The sequence below is a fragment of the Maylandia zebra genome, linkage group LG17 (assembly GCF_041146795.1).
Source record: "Maylandia zebra isolate NMK-2024a linkage group LG17, Mzebra_GT3a, whole genome shotgun sequence".
Classification (NCBI taxonomy): domain Eukaryota; kingdom Metazoa; phylum Chordata; class Actinopteri; order Cichliformes; family Cichlidae; genus Maylandia; species Maylandia zebra.
The window spans coordinates 8,494,853-8,511,346 of record NC_135183.1 but is presented as its reverse complement, the minus strand read 5'-3'; the positions used below and the strand labels follow the sequence as shown (position 1 = coordinate 8,511,346).

At 39.5% G+C, this 16,494-nt stretch overlaps 1 protein-coding gene across 2 annotated transcripts in view; it reads right to left on the bottom strand.

Moving 5' to 3' along the window:
- Nucleotides 1-16,494, bottom strand: part of LOC101467313 (contactin-associated protein-like 4) — a 106,456-nt gene that overhangs the window by 74,092 nt on the left and 15,870 nt on the right. For both annotated transcript variants that reach the window (XM_004562100.3, XM_076875849.1), the window contains exon 2: nucleotides 11,377-11,487. In XM_004562100.3, the coding sequence (XP_004562157.3) occupies nucleotides 11,377-11,487 (111 nt within the window). The remainder of the gene's footprint in view (nucleotides 1-11,376; nucleotides 11,488-16,494) is intronic.

Genomic DNA, 16,494 nt, shown 5'->3' with positions numbered 1-16,494 from the left:
AATAAAGAAAAGCACCTAAAAAAACAGCAGCAGCTCGATTTGTTCAAAGAATTCAAGGTGAATGAGTTTGAGTTCCACATCCAACAACATCAACAGCATTATCCTTTTTTATGTAATCTTTAAATACCTGTCCCTATTGCCAGTCTTGGCAGCCGGGGGTCAGTCCGCCAGGGCCTCCGCTCCTGGCCGCCACCTGGAACACAATGCACCCGACCCCTATGGCGCCTCCTGCGGGTGGTGGGCCTGCGGGAGGATGGGCCCATGTCTCCTCTTCGGGCTGTGCCCGGCCGGGCCCCATCCGGGAGGGCCTCAGAGTAGAGCAGCTGCTGCTCCACATCGAAAGGAGCCAGCTGAGGTGGTTCGGGCATCTGACAAGGATGCCCCCTGGGCGCCTCCTGGGTGAGGTGTTCCAGGCATGTCCCACCGGGAGGAGGCCCCGGGGCAGACCCAGGACACGCTGGAGAGATTATATCTCTCGGCTGGCCTGGGAACGCCTTGGTATTCCCCCGGATAAGCTGGAGGAGGTGGCTGGGGAGAGGGAGGTCTGGGCCTCTTTGCTTAGGCTGCTGCCCCCGCGACCCGGCCTCGGATAAAGCGGATGAAGATGGATGGATGGATGGATTTAAATACCTGCTAGTATTTTATTTGCAAAAGCAGCTATGTTCCAGGAGAAAATGTAGTGGCTAATGCTAAACAAATACACCAGCCATCCTAACATTTCAGTCTGGGTCCCATCAACAAAATAAATAAATGGTCTGCCAAGAGTGATAGAACAAATTTTTTAATAAAGAAGTTTCTATTTAAGAACATGAGATAATTATTTTTTGTTATTGCATTTGGGTATTGAAAATTATGTATTTTATTGGTACTGGTGCCAACTATTAAAATGCTCGTATCCTGACATAATTGAAAAGCACTGTAGAGCAGCTGTACTTTGTTGCTACAAGTAATTCCTTTGAGTTTATGGTTTGCCTTGTTTACATTAAAATATTGATTTGAGACATTTAGATTTTACTGTAGAACACTGGCCAAATAAGAAACAAATGTAATTAGCAAATTTCCAATTAAAACATGCACGCACAGCAGAATTATATAAGAACTACAAGTTCAAGCAAGAGTTTTGAATTTTTGTCACAAAGTAAATTAGCTTTTATTTTCATTGCACAATTTAAAAACAAAACAGACACCTTTACATCTGTACCAACAACAGTACCCAGGTGCAATGCTCTTTGAGAATTTAGGAGTAAGTTAATGCCAAACAGTCTGCTTGGAAATGAGATTTGAGGTGAGACTGGGAGACTGTGCAGTTTTGATTTCTTCATGGTTGGTCAATAAAAAACTGGATAAATTGTAGTATTGATTGCACAATGTTTTATTATTAAAATGTATTCATCTGCATCTGGTAGATTTTGAAAAGCCACCTATTTGTCTTAGGAGTGTGATAATCTACTGAGAGTACCTAGTGTTTAGGTAGGATTCAAGTTCTACTCTTCCATAAACAAGCACATCCTTTCATATAAGTTAATATGTGTCATTGCGGTAAATCGGGCATGGTTTTATTTGGGCTAGCATGAAAGCATCAAAGGGGGTGTTATTTTAGAGGCTTCCTCCTGGCTCAGAGCTAGGATACAGGCCAAGGACATGTGGTGTCAGCTATGGATTATGACTTTTTCATGGTGGGCAGGGGTGGGAGATGGAACAGAAACTCACAGATAACAAGTTCAGTTCCCACAGCACCAAGTTTGTGCCCATCAGAAACTGCAAATGTTTCACAAGTGTCCTTGAGTCACACCAAATAAGAACACCATCTTAGTGCCTAAGATTGATTTAGATCAAAATAAGAAAAAAAAAACTACTGAGAAACCACACATGACTGGGATTATCGGAAATGTGGAACAGATTTTTGATAAAAGCCTCATATGAATTAACAAGCTATATCACTGCAAAACACTTGTTACGTAAAAAAAAAAGAGAAACAAAATCTTTACACTCTTTAAACCCATGCACGTACAGTATCTCACTCTGTGATTAGTAAACATGAAACATTGTCAAAATGATCATATTTTAGTTCATATGGATAAAGAAGTAAAACGGAAATAGTCCAACATATCTACACACATTTGTTTGCCATAAAATTATTATAGAAAACCCCAACGATCAGACAACCGCCAATAAAGTAGCACTTGGCGACAGTGGGAAGGAAAAGCTCCCTTTAAAAAGGAAGAAACTTCCAGCAGAACCAGGCTCAGGTAGGGGCAGCTATCTGCCATGACCAGGTGGGGGTGAGGCGAGGGAGACAGGACAAAAGAGAGCCAGAGATTAATAATAGCTAGTGATTAAATGCAGAGTTGTGTATAAACACGTACTGAGTGAAAACAGGTGAGTGAAGAAGAAACACTAAGTGCATCATGGGAAGCCCCCGAGGTCTGTTGCTGTGTAACTGAGAAGGGAGTTCAGGGTCACCTAATCCTAAAAGTAGAGAGGGTATCTGTCTCCCAAATCAAAACTGGGAGCTTGTTCCTCAGGAGTGAAGTCCGAAGGCTGAAGGCTATGCCTTCGTTGGGGTGATATGGTACTATGATGTTTTTAAGATAACATGGGGTCTGATTATTTAAGACCCTGTATGTGAGGAGAAGGAAAGCATCAAAGGGGTGTTTTTTAGAGGCTTTTCCCTCTGCTTGCTATTGTTGACCTGCCTGGTTTTGCAAATTTATGTAAGAAAAACTAACTATGCATATGTGAGCTTATGTATCAGAACCTGCTTCTTTTTATGTGCATTTGAGTGCTAGCAATGATCTCTGATGGCACAACCATATTTACAAAGGATGGGCACTACAGTTTTCCTCCTAAAACCTTCATTTTGTCACTTAGACTTAATGATACTGCAGTCACGTCCTGTTTATATAGCTGACTGCTTTTGATTGGAGAGCTATAAATTTTCTCAGCAACCCAATTACATGTCCCTATAAAATCTTTATTATCTATGCTATTTATTATCTTTTAATGGTGAAGCTCGTGTTAGTAAATCTCTAGTTTCAAACTAGCAGTAGCCACTAGGAATTTTACTGAGAAATACCTGCTGCTGCAGTTACTGTATGTTCATGACCAAAGTCTGTGGCTTGACCACAGAGAGACCAATCAAGCCGGTGACACAGCTTTTGTTGCAACAAATAATGGAGCAGTGCCCCTGGTGCTAGACAGAGCCATCTCCACTTGCAGAATTAACTTCAGCTTTTGTCTCTGCTAATAAGACGGTAAAAGAACTCAACATCCTGCAATCTATTTCTATCCTCTCTGTTCTAATTGCTATCTCCACCATGTTAGTGTCTATTGGGAAATAGATGGTGACACAACGCTTGTCAGGGCAGTGGCTTTACAAGGAGGAATAGATGTGTCTGCCAGATAAATGTACTGTTTGGTTAGCACTGGTGCACAGTTGTTCATGTCAACAGAAGGTTGGAACAAGAAGACAAAAGCAGAACTGTGGTAGAGGGGAAAGGATACGAGCCATTATAACAAGGGAAAAAAGTCACCCAAAGTCAGCGGGTCTCAAAGATGCAGTAAGTCACAGATAACTAAGCAGAGACGCATGGCAGTATTTCAGGCCAAGATCTGTAAATGTGTCTGTGTCTGGTTTTTAAACTGATTTGAGTGGGAGAGTCAAATATGAGACAGAGCTTGAGGTGTATTTCTGACAACCTGGGAGATAATATGCAGCTATATATAAAACTGACCGGGCACCAGAGCAAATAAACAGTCTTGGAAGTAAAAAAAAAAGAAAAAGAAAGAAAAAAAGAAAAAAGAAACACCTGAAAGATACAGAGGCCAGGTCACTGAAATCTTTTATGAAAGCCTTTAATACAGGTATAGCAAAACCACTTTTAGTGTCCAAATGCAGCAAAGAAAAGAGCTTAAAATCATAAAAACCAATGTGATTTTTTTAAATATGTAACAAAGCTGATCTTTGAGTTATACAGAATCCTAAGGGGGTCTTAATTCATCTTGAAAATGAGAAGATAGGATCCTTATTCCCAGAAAAAGAACCTGTGATTATTATTTTATAAGTGAATACTCCCTGTGAAAGGACAGTGCTTAGAACTTACGATGCTTGGTTGCCTTTATTCTGCTTCAAGATGCATCAAACACTTTTAAAACATATTTAAGTCTCTTGATTTACTTTTTCTGCATGAAGGGCTTATGCTGGGCTTAACCTGGGCTCATGATCATTTCCATACCATTGAATATATTCGAGAATTTAGAGCTGGGCATTTTCTCTAGTGGATGAGGATGAATTTGAGCTAAAAGACCTTTATTATTGACCAACATTAGCTAAGTTGGGTGAAATAAATGGTAACATCAACCCAAAAGTGCTGAATGTATAAAAGTAAATATTTCGTAAGACGATTTTTCATGTGCAACCTGGTTTCATTGCTGCCGTGCGGTTTAAGTTTTGATCAAGTTTAAGCACGTGAAGCTTTTAGCTTAAAATGTAATTTGTGTTCATTTCAAACTGTCGTATTTCCCATTAATAGCATGACCCTCAGTTACTGAGCTTGGCAGTGATGGTACTGACACTTCCATATTGCAGATGTTGAGAAGTGAGCATTAACAATGAGCAGTGTATATCAGAAATTAACCTTCTTGACAACTCCATTAGGAGTCTTCATCCACGGATACTTGCCATCTGAACCGTGTGTGACCATGGCCATGCATATCCATTAATAATATACAGGATGTTATTAAATATATGATATTTCATGTGAGTGAACACAGTTAAAGAAGACTTATGGGTCCCAGATAGTTTATTATCAGCAGTAAATTGGGGTTAGTCACAGCATAAAAATGTGATTTTTAATGAGCTGTCATGGATTAGTTACTCTGGCTATTTTCAGTAAATTGACTGAAGGATGTAGAAGCAATGTAGACAGAATGCTAAGATTAGAGGCTCTTTAGCTGCATTTTGTCAAGGAATGAGGCAATATTTATATATATTTATCCATATAATAAGATTTATGGGGAGGCTGACTACCTCAGATTAGAAGGAACTGAATGGAGGAGCTGTGGAATTTAACTAGATAGGGTGTTTAACAGTAAGCAGTAAGTGGGCACCTGGGGTGGCAAAGGTGACACATAAACATATCACACTTAAATCAATATCTGATTCTACATTTAATTCCCCCCCTCTGCTAATGTTGCACCCCTCCTTGAACTCTAAATGAGCACTTCCAGAAAATGATTACTGGGGACTGATGGAGTGTTCCAAGCCTGTTTCAGCATAATTACAGTGACTCTAATGTGCAATTATCAGTATGGACCACTGAAAAACAGAAACTGTTTAGAAGTTAAATACTGCCATTAACATTTGCCTATAAATGTTAAATGCGGCCATTAACATTTGGCTTTAAGATGAAATGGAGTTATCTTAATGTTTTCTTGGCAGTCCAAATGAGACTGAGTTTAAATTATAATTACAGCTGACCACACTGTACAAAGAAGAGCGGCAAGAGAGAGGAACTGCTGGATTTGAGAGGAGGGAGGGGCTAAAGAACTCTATTGTCATTCCCCTTATATGGAGGCAGATTTCAGCTCAGTATCTGTAATATGAACACCTGAGTGCACCCATTTAACATCAGCTTGATCACCCCTGTGGGAAATTTCCCCTGTGCTTTTCTTTAGTCCTGTAACAGCATTGACACAAAGATGAGACTGTTAACTAACTCAAGAAGAATCGCAGGTTTCCAGGCATACATCATGTATTTTCAAATTTTTCAAATGCTTTGTCACGGAGCAAACTCCCACTAGGATAGATGAAAATTCAGTGTGTGTGTGTGTGTGTGTGTGTGTGTGTGTGTGTGTGTGTGTGTGTGTGTGTGTGTGTGTGTGTGTGTGTGTGTGTGTGTGTGTGTGTGTGTGTGAGTGAGAACTGGCTGACTTTGCCAATAGCAGTAAAATAGCTTTTTTCAAATCTAAAGCCCTGTTCTGGACTTCACTTTGCTTTTTTTCCACACAAGACCCTCAGTTCCAGTTCTAGGCCTGATGAGGTGGAAAAAGTCAAGCCTAAAGGCAGTAACAGCAAGGCACTGATCAGCTTGTACAAAGAGTCCTGGCATCTATTAACCTTTATGTACCTCAAGAACCAAACTGCCACTGTACAGAAGATTTGAGCGTGACTGACCTCATTATTCTGGATTTGAAAGGTGTACCTTGTACCCCGTTCTGCCTTGGATTCACTTTCCGTCAGGTGCTATCAGCGGTGTGAAAATATTTCTTCATTAAATAACAGGTTGAATCTGGACAGATGGCACCACACTGCTCCTCATTTATGAACAGAAATTTCAAAAATGTTATCCCCAACTCTGTGCCTCTGTATTGCTTTAGGCGTCTGAACTCACATGGGTCAATATAAGTTTTGTTTTTACTTAGGCTCTGATAAGCTGCTGCACCACTTGCACTAGTCTCACTCCTCCAGTAAAGTAGTTCAACTTAGTCCTACAAAAGTGTCTTTCTTGCATAACTGATGGCAAAAAAAACCAAACTTGCTCAACATATTGAGGACTGTTGCTCCTTGGCCTTTAAATTAAAGCCTTCTGCTTGAGGGCCTCTGCTGAATTCTGTGTCAAAGCCTCTCTCTGGCCTCTCCCAAGACCCTTTTTTTATAGCTTCATCAGAAGGAGCAACTCTCAGTGCCAGGGCCATTTCCCAGCCTAACGAATTGGCCACGTTCAATGTTCAGCCAAATAGTGCATACAGTGAGGCACAGTACTGGGAGTGGAGGCAGTACTGTGATCCTTGAGTGGGATTAACAGGGCACCATGTGTGAGCAGCCTATCCAGCACCAGTCCCCATATGGGCTGAGCAGCCACGATGCAACTCAAGAGGTGGGAATGAGAGCCAAAGGAGCCCAAGGAAGCACGTGGGAGTTCTGTCACCTTCATCTAATCCGGCTGCTTGGCTTCTAGTAGACTTCTAACTACTTTGTGATGGACAGGACACTTCACTGTGCTTTGCTCTTCACTTTTTATTGCCCCTGTTCACCAACAAGAGGGAACTAGTGGAAACTGACAATCACTGTTGTAGAATCCTGAGTAAATGACAGGACGCTGTTTCTGTTGTTCCTTTAAACAACAAATGAGGGTGGGATCAAGAACTTCCTGGAATCTGCTTGTAAAAACCAAAACTATTTACATTTGGCTTGTATAGGTCTGGGCCACTTTCAGACGGATCTTTACAATCCTGTTATGACCATTTCACCACAGATCTCAAATGTGTGCAATGAGCAGTGGGTTTCTCTGTCAGACTGGTCAGACTTCCATGTTCAAGATCGTAGTTTGGGGCTCAACTTAGCAGTTTCAGGATGTATGCATGTATTTTTTTGAAATTTACAACATTGTGCATTGTGAATTCTATTTTAAAGTTAAAAAAGGGAGAATACTCAGCAGGAGAGACCCAAAAAAGCTGAAGGGTTGCTGTTTTGACACACATGAAGGAGATTCAGAGACACATCATAGAGACGCCATCAGAACAGGACTTCCTGTTATTAATCTAAAAATAGCCTCACCGAGCGTTGTCCAGATATGCCTAACAGTTGACTTTGAAGGGTTTTAGTTTTCATGAGTTATTCCCACCACTTTGTAATCATACCTCAAACCGAGTTCTACTTCTGCCACTAAAAGTACACGGGACCTGAGATGGTACCTTGTGGTATTTCGCACTAGGATGTTGCCTTTGGATCCCTTAACGTTATTTGTTGATCACCTTGTGAATCCTGCGGATGTCTGATCAGACTAGGATGTGGGGAGTCTGGAGGCTGGATCAATTCATTAGGTTCATTATGTCCCACAAGTCATTCCTGAGGAGTTTCTGCAATGTGCCAGGTGTGCAACAATGCGCCAGGTAAATGTTGGTTTCTAAATAACATGCACATAAATGGCAGGAGCCCAGGTTTTCCAGCACAATGTAGCATTTCATTGTCCCATAAATGTATTGTACGTGTACAATGACAATAAAGGCCTATTCTGTTTTATTCTATAATAATGCTTTGATAAGTGTTATTCACATTACTTGTCAGTGGTTTTAATGTGGCAGATGAATTATGTATTTTGCAGATATTTTCTACCTCCCAAGACATATTCTGAACCTGCCCTGAATGAAATTACAAACTGAGCAGACACAGTACATGTTACACTAGGCAGTTGGAAGTGGTCCAATAAGTGCCTGGCTTTAGTGTTTCAGTGGAAAAACGAAAACAATAATTCCTCTGTCTCAGTCTAATATCGATCATGTGTGTACATCGTTTACAAACAACCTTATTTAAAAAACAACATTCTGGTGGCTCATCTTCCATTTTTCTCCAGCTTGATCAAATTATTCTTACAGTCTGAGTAAAAGATGAAGAAGTCTCCCGCTCCCACTGACGATGTTGTCCACTGGTTCTGCAGTCTGCAAGTGAGCTTTGTAAAGCTCCAAACATGGCATGGTAGCCCTTTGCAAGGCCAGCATCTGCATCCAGTAGAGACATCTCTCTTGAATTTTTACTGTGTTCTGTGAATCACAACCCAGTTTTATGTCCCTATTGCGAGCAGGTGGCCCGGTAGAGACTTTTGATGTACTAGTGTAATATAATTTCAGTGTGTTGTACAGTACAAATTGTTAGCAGTAACTGTTCTTTATCTATCTATCTATCTATCTATCTATCTATCTATCTATCTATCTATCTATCTATCTATCTATCTATCTATCTCACATGTTAGAGTCATTTATAAAACAAATGATAAATTGATAAATGTCATCTTCTTCTCTTTGTTTCGATATCCCTACAGCCAACGCGAATGTATTTCTCACACTCTGTGAATCCAGCTTAGGCTTGCCTTTGATGTTTTGTGCTCAGTGCCCTGTAGGGAGGCAAAGACTCTCCTGCACCACTGACACCCACAGAACTGAGCACATCTCAGTAAAAAGACAGAGAGTCGGTCAAGGAGTACTGTTTTTTTTGTTGTTGTTGTTTTTTAATTCTCAGTCTGTTCCTACCATTTCATTGGCCTGAAGGTGCTTCTTGACGGTTGATGTCAACAACTGACCAAATGTATGAAGCGTAAAGCTGCACAAGGTAAAAACTTTTTTATGGATAGCCTGCACCTCAAACCCCTCACTGTTAATACTTTCAAACACAAATGTGAAAAATGGAAAAGGTCATTGCTGTAAGGGAAAAGGGTAGAGAAGAATGATAACCATGCAGGTTGAGCTAACACAAATCTTATATTTAGCCCTTTTCGACAGAATAGTTGCAGGAAATATGAAACCGTTCCTGTTTTTTTTACCAACAACATTTAAACTGATGATCAAACAGATTAGATCAATGACCTTTGTTATATTTTTAGTTTGTTTTTTTAAGAACTCGAGGTAAGCAGTGGAAACAAAAGCACAGAGTAAACTTACTGTTCTTTGACTTTTCGATTTTGTGTATCCACCATGTTTGAGTTGGATGTACAGGACGAATGTAAAGGAGATATTTAACTGAATGGGGGTTTGGGGGGGTCAGTACATAATGAAACTTGTTTTTTTTAATAAAAAGAACTATCTCAGTCTTAACCCAATATTATTATTTATACACTTTCTTCTAAGAAAGTTTGCGAAAGTTGCTTTGTGGCCTCTCATAGGTGCTTTGGGGTCAGCCATCAACGTTCAGCCTCAATTGTCACAGCACTGACCAGTGGCCCAGTGTTTTGTGTTGCTAAATTTATATTCCTTAATGATTGTTATTCATGTTGTTTTCTGCTCACGTTATATTTGTGGTTCCAGCTTTTAGTTTCAGCCACTGTGTCTTCCATGTGTTCCAAGTTTCGTGTCCAGTCAGTCGCGTCTCAGTGTCAAGTCTGTGTCTCTGTGCACGCTTCACGTTTCACTTTGACAGTCTTATGTCCTATGTTAGTGTGTTCAGTTTTGCTTTGCCTTTGTCTTGGTATGTCTGATTAGTCCCTGCTGTGTTTCCACCTTTCCGTTTGTTGTCACGTTCTCTACGTTACCTGTGTGTCATGTGTAGTTCCATTTTCTTCAGTCATGTCAAGTCTTGTCCAGTGACTAATGACCAGTCAGGAGTTTCCTAGTTCTAGTTTGAGTTTGTTTTGTTTCATTAGTATTCATGTATCTTGTTTTTAGTTTGCATTTTCAAGCAATAATGCTGCCGCCTTTAGTTAAGCTTTCTGTCTCCGAAACTGGCGTTTGGGTCCTGACCTAGCCTGCCACATAGCTCACCATGACATCAATAGCATTTTGATCTTTATAAAGTTTTATTACTGAGAGAAGTTTAACTAAATCCACTGATTGATCCTTTACAAGTGAATACTTCATGACAATAGTTTTTGTAAGGGGGGGGGGGGGGTTAAAAACATGAAAAACGTGTGCGGTTTGGAAGGTAAATCCAGTGTGTCACACAATCTGGGTCAGATAAGATTCAAGAAGCATACAAAGTCCCAGCATGATGTCACAAGCTACACTGCAGACAGACATATGTTGACATTGTTTCCACATACAGCAAAAAAAAAAATGCAATAGTAACAGGAAATGCATGTCTCATCCGACTGTCAACTTATTTGGTTACCACCCGAGTGTAGACAGCCAGATGACATCTGCTCCACATACACAAGCTAGTATTACCAGATGGCAATTTAATTTTGGAACATTTTTTTTAAACCAAGAGCAAGAACTCAATCCAATCAAGACCAAGAAAAGACAGTCGGCCAGTCGCGACAGTAATTCAAACGTCATAATGTTTGCTGGAGTACTGAAATCTGGTTTCTGTGTATGCAGATGCCTTCCACATGCACAAAACATGATGAGAACCATCTGACAGAAGGGGATACAGTTCTTTGTTTATTCTTGTTAGCCAACACAAAAAAGATCAACCAGCAAAAACAGCATCTTACAAGAACTGGGCGAAAGGTGTGTGAAGCACAGTATAGCAAAATACATATGAAGCCCACAGTGTGTGTACCTATTATCTTTCTGCGACATCCACAGTTGTGGGCTGTACGATGACTACACCATGAGGATAATTGAATTTTACTGTGAGTGCTCTGTAAGGTCAGCCAAATGGATTTCTTCACAAGGTAGCAAATAAAACAAAAACAAAATAATTGCCTTTACAATAAGAGAGCACTCCCCAATGAGTTCAGTTTTATGTTTGAACTTTTACTGCTGTGTGGGATTAAGTTTGAGTAATGAATTCTGGGTAATAAAGTCACAGTTTCACTTGGGCTTGCAGTGGTGCACGGCTAACCAGCTTGGATTGTCTCTGTTAGCATTTTTGACAATTACCAGGGTACTAACAGCAGATGGTGAAACGTCTAAGTTTAACAATAACAATGAATAACTACTCACCTTCTCTCCTGTTGACCTTAGCAAAGACCGGCCCATGACTACTGGACAGCTGGGAGGAGCTTCTGAAGGATGATGGTAGAAGACTGGACATCAGTGGGTTGTCACAAACATCTGTTATCCAGCCACAGCAGAAAAGACAGAGATCAGTGTTTACACTCACGGTCTGTTTCACTGGACATTCATAAGGACTTTCTGTGAGGAGTTTGCATGTTCTCCCTTTGCCTATGTTAGTGTTGTCTAGGTGCTCTGGTTTCCTCTTGCAGTCCAAAGACATTTAGGCTAAATGTTCATCCTGAATCCACCGTGGGTTTGGAAGTGGGAAAGATTCTGCACTTAAAGTCTGTATGTATCTCACTTTCCCAGGAACTGGCTTTGGTAAGGTGTCACATCCCCTCAACAAAATGATCAGATCTATCATAACTGTCAAGGGGGGAGGGGGGACCCCATCCACTCTTCCAAAACAGTTAGCCTAAAGGAAAGTACAGATTAAGAGTTTAGAGCTGTGTAAGTGAGGCACATAATGTAGGATGCTTTGTATGGTCAGTAAGACTAGAAAAAGTGATCTATACTAGCCCATTTCAATCAGTCTCATAGGCTAATATCTCAGTGTGTTTTGCTCATATGATAGTGTCATTCCACCTGAAAGGTTAAACTTGGATTGCCCGATACCCAAAATATATGTAATCCTAGGTTGGGGGATAGATATGGGGCCTTAAAATGCTCTTTCAGGCAATAAGACAGCTTGGTTTCATGGAGAGACGTTTACATGCCTCATACACTCTAATGTTTATGGAAATCAAGGACAAGCAATACATCAACGTTCAAATTTTATATGAATTAGTGACTTATGTACCTGCAGTTGAGTCACTGATACAATGCAAAAACTATATCATAAAGTGAAGTGCTTATTATGATGTTATGAATGGCTTTGATGATCAGAGGATCTACACTATGACAAGAGTTTGTCCACGGGCCTTTATTAGAAAATGTAAATTCTGCAGTAGTAATATAAAGTGTATATAAAATACTGACAAATGTTTGAGTATATTCATTCAGTCTTTAATATAATCAGTGTTATGCTTATTAAAGAAACACTGGACAAATTTTACCAGACCATTAATACAGGGTTTAAAGTAATAAAGGGGGAAAAATCTGATTGTGATACATTGATCACAATTACACAATGTGTACACAATTACTACAACTTGCAGCAGTGAAGTGTGCATATGAACTATACAATTTCATTGGTTTTCTGCTTTAATACTGACGCTGCTAGGATGAATCTTAAATATTGAATCAATGAACACAGAAAATAAATCATTTCTCTGTTACCGAACAAGGTCAAATGCTGGCGTACTGAACCTTAGTGATGTAAATTTATTAAAAAAATTCAGCACTAATGCCAACAGGTATTCAGTAGAAATACTAGATATAACCATATCAGAAAAAAGTCTTGTTATTGCAACATATGTAACACATACTTTTATTTGTAATTGATCGTATACATTTACGACGAACAGCATCATAAATGCTGTTTCTCATCATCAGTTATAAGCGGTATCCATGACATTTTGTCTGATGTACGTACACTACAAGTGCGTCTAGCGAGTTCTAGCAACAAATCAGCCACAAAATGCTTGGGCTTCTAAACTGATAACCTTTAAGACCCAAAGGATTCACTGCCAAAGGCAAGATGCCAAAAGAAACCAGAGATCCTCTTTCCATGATTCAGTGGTCCAGGACAAATTTTAAAATATGTCAGAAATATAAACAATACCAGTGAAGTGATTTTAATGTTGTGGCTCCCTGTGTTTAAATTGCTGTAGCGTATATCTGCCAATGCTACTTCACAGCTGTTGTTTTTTTGAAGTGCAAGAACACATTAGTGAACAGGATTACCCTTCGGTGGAGGACCCAGACTCGATATTTCTGTCTGTCAGAATATGTCATGCTGAAGAACCCTTTAGTGAAGAACTGAGGGCTGCTGTTCTCCTCATGACTGAAGTACTTATAAGACAGAGGCTGTGACTAATATGTCATTTATTCACAGGGAAGCCGTTTCCCCAGAACACCTGACTATTAGATCATTACAAATGTTCACTCATTTCTATGACTATTGTGTAATCTAACATTTTTTAATGGATTTCCACCACCAAGAAGAGTCGGCCTAAATTATTCACAATCCCTTCAGAGATGCCTGGTCCTGTCTCCCAACCATGACAACAAGGCTTCCTCTGAGATTACTTTGTCAACATTATTGTACTTCATTTCAAGCACAGAGGGATTTTCATTACCTGAGACTATAAACCAGAGACTGTTGACAGTTTTGAATAGCCTGTCATATCCACCTAAGCCTTTTCCATCTAAAACCGCTCTTCCCTGCAAGTACTTGAGAGTTTGTGCATTTCTATTCAAGCTCAGGTGAATTTATTGTCGGAAATCTATTCTTTACTTTGGGTAGCCCTGTGCAAGAAATTGGATAATCACAACTGTCATTTCTTTCAGTAGTCCATGTTTTAAAACAACAGCAATACTTAAAAAAAAATACTACACCACCAAACAGTTGCACAAAGTAATAAAGGAATATTAGTCAACTACGGAAAACAGGAAAACATCCAGGCATTTTCTTTGAAGCCGTGATGCACTGATGCAGATCCCATATGGACAGCAGTGACTTGTAAGCCCTTCATAACATAGGAAACAGTAAACATGTTTCTCACCTACAGAAAAATGAAGATTCAAGAACAGATAATTAAGCTGTGCAGTATAAAATGACAGTGGGAATGACAAGGTGTTCAGGAAATGTATAATCTCACTATAAGATTATAAGCTGTGCAGTATAAAATGCCAGGATGTTTTCCTTAGTTTACTAATATTACATAACCTTGTTCATCTGTCCTCCTTAACAAGTGAGCCAAATCTCAACAAACCTTTGCACAACATTGTCACACCTAAAGCAAATATTAACATCTATGTTTTAAAAAAAGATTTATTATAAATCCCAACTTGTTTGATTTTCATATTTATACCCCCCTGCAAGTAAGCCACATTCTCCAACTGCCTTTTTCTCCCACATATCCGTAAATAACTTAACAGATACCAGAATTTGTGTCTGCAATACTGAATAAAGAATGTGAAAAAGCTGTTGTTTCCCACCTTATGGATGTGGATTTTGCTAGTTATGCTAAAGAGCTTTTTCTAACTTCTCATTTTGAACAGCAATTACGTAGTGTAGCTAAGTTACATGTAGCTAGCTAGCTTTAGCTTGTTAACAGACTAAAGTTTTAGCCTAGGTATAGCTAGCAAAATAATCAATGAATATCTTAGTCAGTCAGGTTAGCAAAGCAGACTAATTTAATGACCCATTATATTACAAACTTATTTCTTATGCAGGTCGTTATTTTAACAAAATAAAGTAATATAAAGGTACAAAGAAAGGCATGCAACTACTGTCATGGCTATGTTTAATTCCTTGCTGGAGGGGAGAGGGAGGGGAAACAGGGATACAAAGGAGGGCGGGAACAACTAATCTATAGTGCCTTTTTCACTGTGCAATATTTTTGTGTTAATATCCAACAGTGCAATAGACTCACAATAGTTGAAATGTGCAATTCCCTTGTATATTCTTATTTCTATTTATTCTATTTATCCCTATTGTATACTCTGTATTTATATATGTATCTTTATTTATATATGTGTATATGTGTATATATGGTATATTTCTGCTCACATTCTGCAACTTCTGTCGGTGCTGTGCTACTGAAAGCTGAATTTCCCAGAGAAACCCACCCGAGGGATAAATAAAGTTTCATCTAATCTAATCTAATCTAAGCTAATCTAGCAAATGGATAAAACTGTGCTGTTCATGTGGCAGCATGAACTCTTGGACAACAAATGTCAATAATCCCATCATAAACAGTAGAGACTGGTAGTTTGGAAGAATAGATGTGCAGTAAATCACAAGTCTGTCAGTCAGAAGACTGCAGTTTGTGTCCTGTTTGGAATCTTAGCATTTTGAGTTTGTTTTCACTTGCTAAATAATCTACAGTTTTTACTCCCTAGAGTTAAACTATGCTGCACAACATTAACCCTGCTGCTTAAAATGATGCTTACTCAGTGCATTTAAATGCAGCACCCAGGGGTCCTCTGCAAGCATCCATATGTGACGAGTTGGCAGTGAGACTTGGCCTAATAACCTCGTGTCATCATCCACTGTGGCAAAAGGCACACATGTGACACTCCAGAGGCTTCAAGGAAACAGTACAGTTGTCTCGTGTGTGCCTGCTTCAGCAGATACTTGCTCGAGCCAACCTACAGTGGGTGAGCATGGACTCAAGCCCGAGCGACTGGATTCTGATTCTATTTCATTAAATGTGCACAGTCATCATCAATAACTGGGGATTTCAGCTGTTTTTTAAGCAGTGAATCTTTGCAGATTTTCATTTCAGTTCATTTATGGAAACAACATATAACCCATGCAACCTAACACATTTCATATCATTCTGATGCTGCTTCACCTGCGTCTAGCTTAGTCTAAAGCAGACAGAGATACTAAACAAGATATAGATGATGACCGAAAGGGCATGAGTGCTGTAAAACATCATCAGATTTCTGAATAAGCAAGTCTGATTTTCTTCAGAGTTGCTGTGACATTTGAAAGGTGGCTGTGAGGGGGAAAAAAGTACTGATTAACACAGGCAAACATGATATAACATGATATAGCAATCATATATAAGATGCTTTGAAATCCCAGCCACTAACTAACTTTATTAGACTAAAAAACAGCTTCAAGTTTTGCTTAGAACTTTTACTGAGGACTAAACTGACAGAAGGACTAACTGGATTTGATTGTGGAACAATAATGCAAACACTGATAGAGCCTGTACTACCGGAAACCTAATATAACACTATTACAAGTAAACTAAAGCTATGCTTGAAATAAGTCTATTATTTTGAGTCCCTGAATTCTGAGCGTTAATTATTTAAGTGTATGTTTTTGTCACTTAGTAAATTTCCACAAAGAAGTGGAATAAGGCTGTTTCAAGAACACTGTTTCTCTCAGCAAACCCACAAATCAAACACATAACACCTACAGACCCTGCTCCTTTGCCATGAAGC